This window comes from Parasteatoda tepidariorum, chromosome 6 (genome assembly GCF_982258835.1).
Source record: "Parasteatoda tepidariorum strain Cologne lab strain chromosome 6, Ptep-v5.0, whole genome shotgun sequence".
Taxonomy (NCBI): Eukaryota; Metazoa; Arthropoda; class Arachnida; order Araneae; family Theridiidae; genus Parasteatoda; species Parasteatoda tepidariorum.
Window position 1 is genome coordinate 36509421 of NC_141760.1, and position 2250 is coordinate 36511670.

Consider the following 2250-nt stretch of genomic DNA (forward strand, 5'->3'; position numbering starts at 1 on the left):
AAAATAGTTTGTTGAAAGTGTTCTTTAACATGAGTCAACACTCTTTGAAGAAGTTTGTACTATGTGAATGTTATATAATTGAGAAAAAAACTTTTCTCATCATACCATATCTGAAAAATATACTTCAATGAGAACTTGCAAGTCCATGAAAAGAGTACATGGGGTACATTGTTTTCCTTAACTCTGTCAAGTGCGGTATTAAAAAAATTATCCCACGGTTTAGAAAATAGCAAAATGCAACTCATAAGAAAAAAGCACAGCACCACATAGAAAATAGCTCAACATTTATGACTGTTCTGGTGTAAAAGTTTGGCTTAACTTTTTGCGTCGCTTAAAAGGTTAATAGTTTTATTTAATTATTTCAGCAACTTTAAAGCAGATACATTACTACTATGCGCACATTAAAAGTAAAACAATCCAGCAAAAGCCTGTTGTAGATAAGGAAGAAGAGGAGCTTACATAGTATATTGAATAGATTGTTTTCTTCGAAAGCTTTTTCTAAATATATCAAGTATGATTTTTTTATCACTGCAGCATTTTTCAACTCCATAGCTGTAACGTTTGTTTCGAACAGATTGTGGTAACTCCACAAAAATTTCTCGCTGAAGGATTATGGGTGGAAACTTAAGAAAAGTTATGATATACTTAGTATGTATTGAGTGCATGTATATGTTAAAAACTATTTTCTAACATTATTCAATGCTCTTTTAAAGAATATTTTACTCTGAAAAAAGTTAGGATACCGATAAAAAGCAACCTCTCCTAATAATGCAAAACCTGCAGAGACATATCCGACAACGAGAAAAATGAGCATGTAATACATATCAGTGAGCGTAATTGTATGCAAACATTTGGTTACTTTAGGCAACTGAGTTTTCGAAAGCTCAATCTTTAGCGTTGCATCTCTTTTAAATTTTGAAAGCAAACCAGCTCCTGAAATTCTCGATACAATAAAATCTAAGCAATTTTTATAATGTAGATTTTTCGAAAGGGCAATTGCTAATTTCCAAGACATAAGGACGTCTTTGGAAAATATTACCTTTGTATTAAGTTGCCTGCTCAATAAATCTAACCTAACGTGAGTGTCTGATATAACTATTTTATCCAGGTTTTCCTCGCTATTTACTAAATTTTCCACTTCAAAATACCATTTGTTTTTACTAATGGCTTTGCCTAAGTACCTCAGATCTTCATGCTGAGAAGAAAGTAATGCATCAGGAATACTGCTGCCTTTTTCAACGTAACAGCGGTAACCTTTGTTTCGAACAGCATTTGACAGTTCTACAAAGTTTCTGAGAGAAATTACTTCAGGTGGCAGCGCTAGATTGGTCACGAATGTGGCAGAATAACTCCACGATAATATAAGTGTGAATGCGTACCATAACATTAAGAATGATTTTCCTTTCAATGCTGAAGTCTTAAAGTGAGTGCTTTGCTTCAAGACGCTACCAAACACTTGAAAAAGTATACTGAAGTACGAATGCTTAGTGTTGAATAGTGCATAAAATACTGCAGGAGTTATGAAAATGGCACTTAGCAAACACATCCACACGTTAAAACTAAATGGTTGAAGAAAATTCATTACATTCGGAAGGCGTAAGGGTCTCTTTATGAAAAAACTAATATCCTGTACAGTATAGGGAATACTGAAATCAACAGCTGTCATTCTTTCCTCTGTCATAGTTACACTTAATGCCATATCTGCCTCATTTCTATGAACCATGCCAACGAGTCCCGTCCAGTTGCCTCCTTTATCTAGATGACCAAATTGGCCATCAAGAGGAACAACCAAGCTGTATTTAAAATTAGCGTAATAAGAAATTAGATCGAAAAACTCTCCTCCAATGCCTTTAAGTTTGTTTACTGATTCTATCTCGTAAAAAAATTTAATGGGTTTGACTGCGACTGTCAAGTTTCTTCTTATAAAAGGACATATTTTTGTCGGCATCATGGTGTCTTTTTTGAACAAAGTGGTATCACGATCTCATATAATACCTTTAGACTCTTTAGCGAATTTTAGACAAAATTTATTTAATTTAAGTTGACTCAAAAGATACGAATTTCTTTAATGTATTTCACAGGTATAATGGCTTCTTGGCTTGCTGGTCATTTTTTTCAAGCATTTCAGATTTAACTCATGTTTAATGATCCACGTTTTTAAAATGATTTCATTGTTGAATAGAATAGAACACTTTTTTCATGTCGGAACTTTTTACTTTTAAAATTTCTTTTATTAACCTTATCCTATTT

The 2250-nt window shown here is 33.0% G+C and overlaps 1 protein-coding gene across 1 annotated transcript; it reads right to left on the reverse strand.

Annotated features, from left to right (window-relative positions):
* Window positions 1-679: 679 nt before the first annotated feature.
* Window positions 680-1951, reverse strand: LOC139425264 (glutamate receptor ionotropic, delta-1-like). Its single transcript, XM_071179223.2, has one exon. It carries the CDS (start codon window positions 1949-1951, stop codon window positions 680-682), a length of 1272 nt encoding a protein of 423 aa, XP_071035324.2.
* Between the last annotated feature and the right edge of the window lie 299 nt (window positions 1952-2250).

What these genes read in the sequence shown, in the direction of transcription:
- LOC139425264 (XM_071179223.2), bottom strand. Translation starts at nt 1,951, where the DNA reads ATGATGCCGACAAAAATATGTCCTTTTATAAGAAGAAACTTGACAGTC.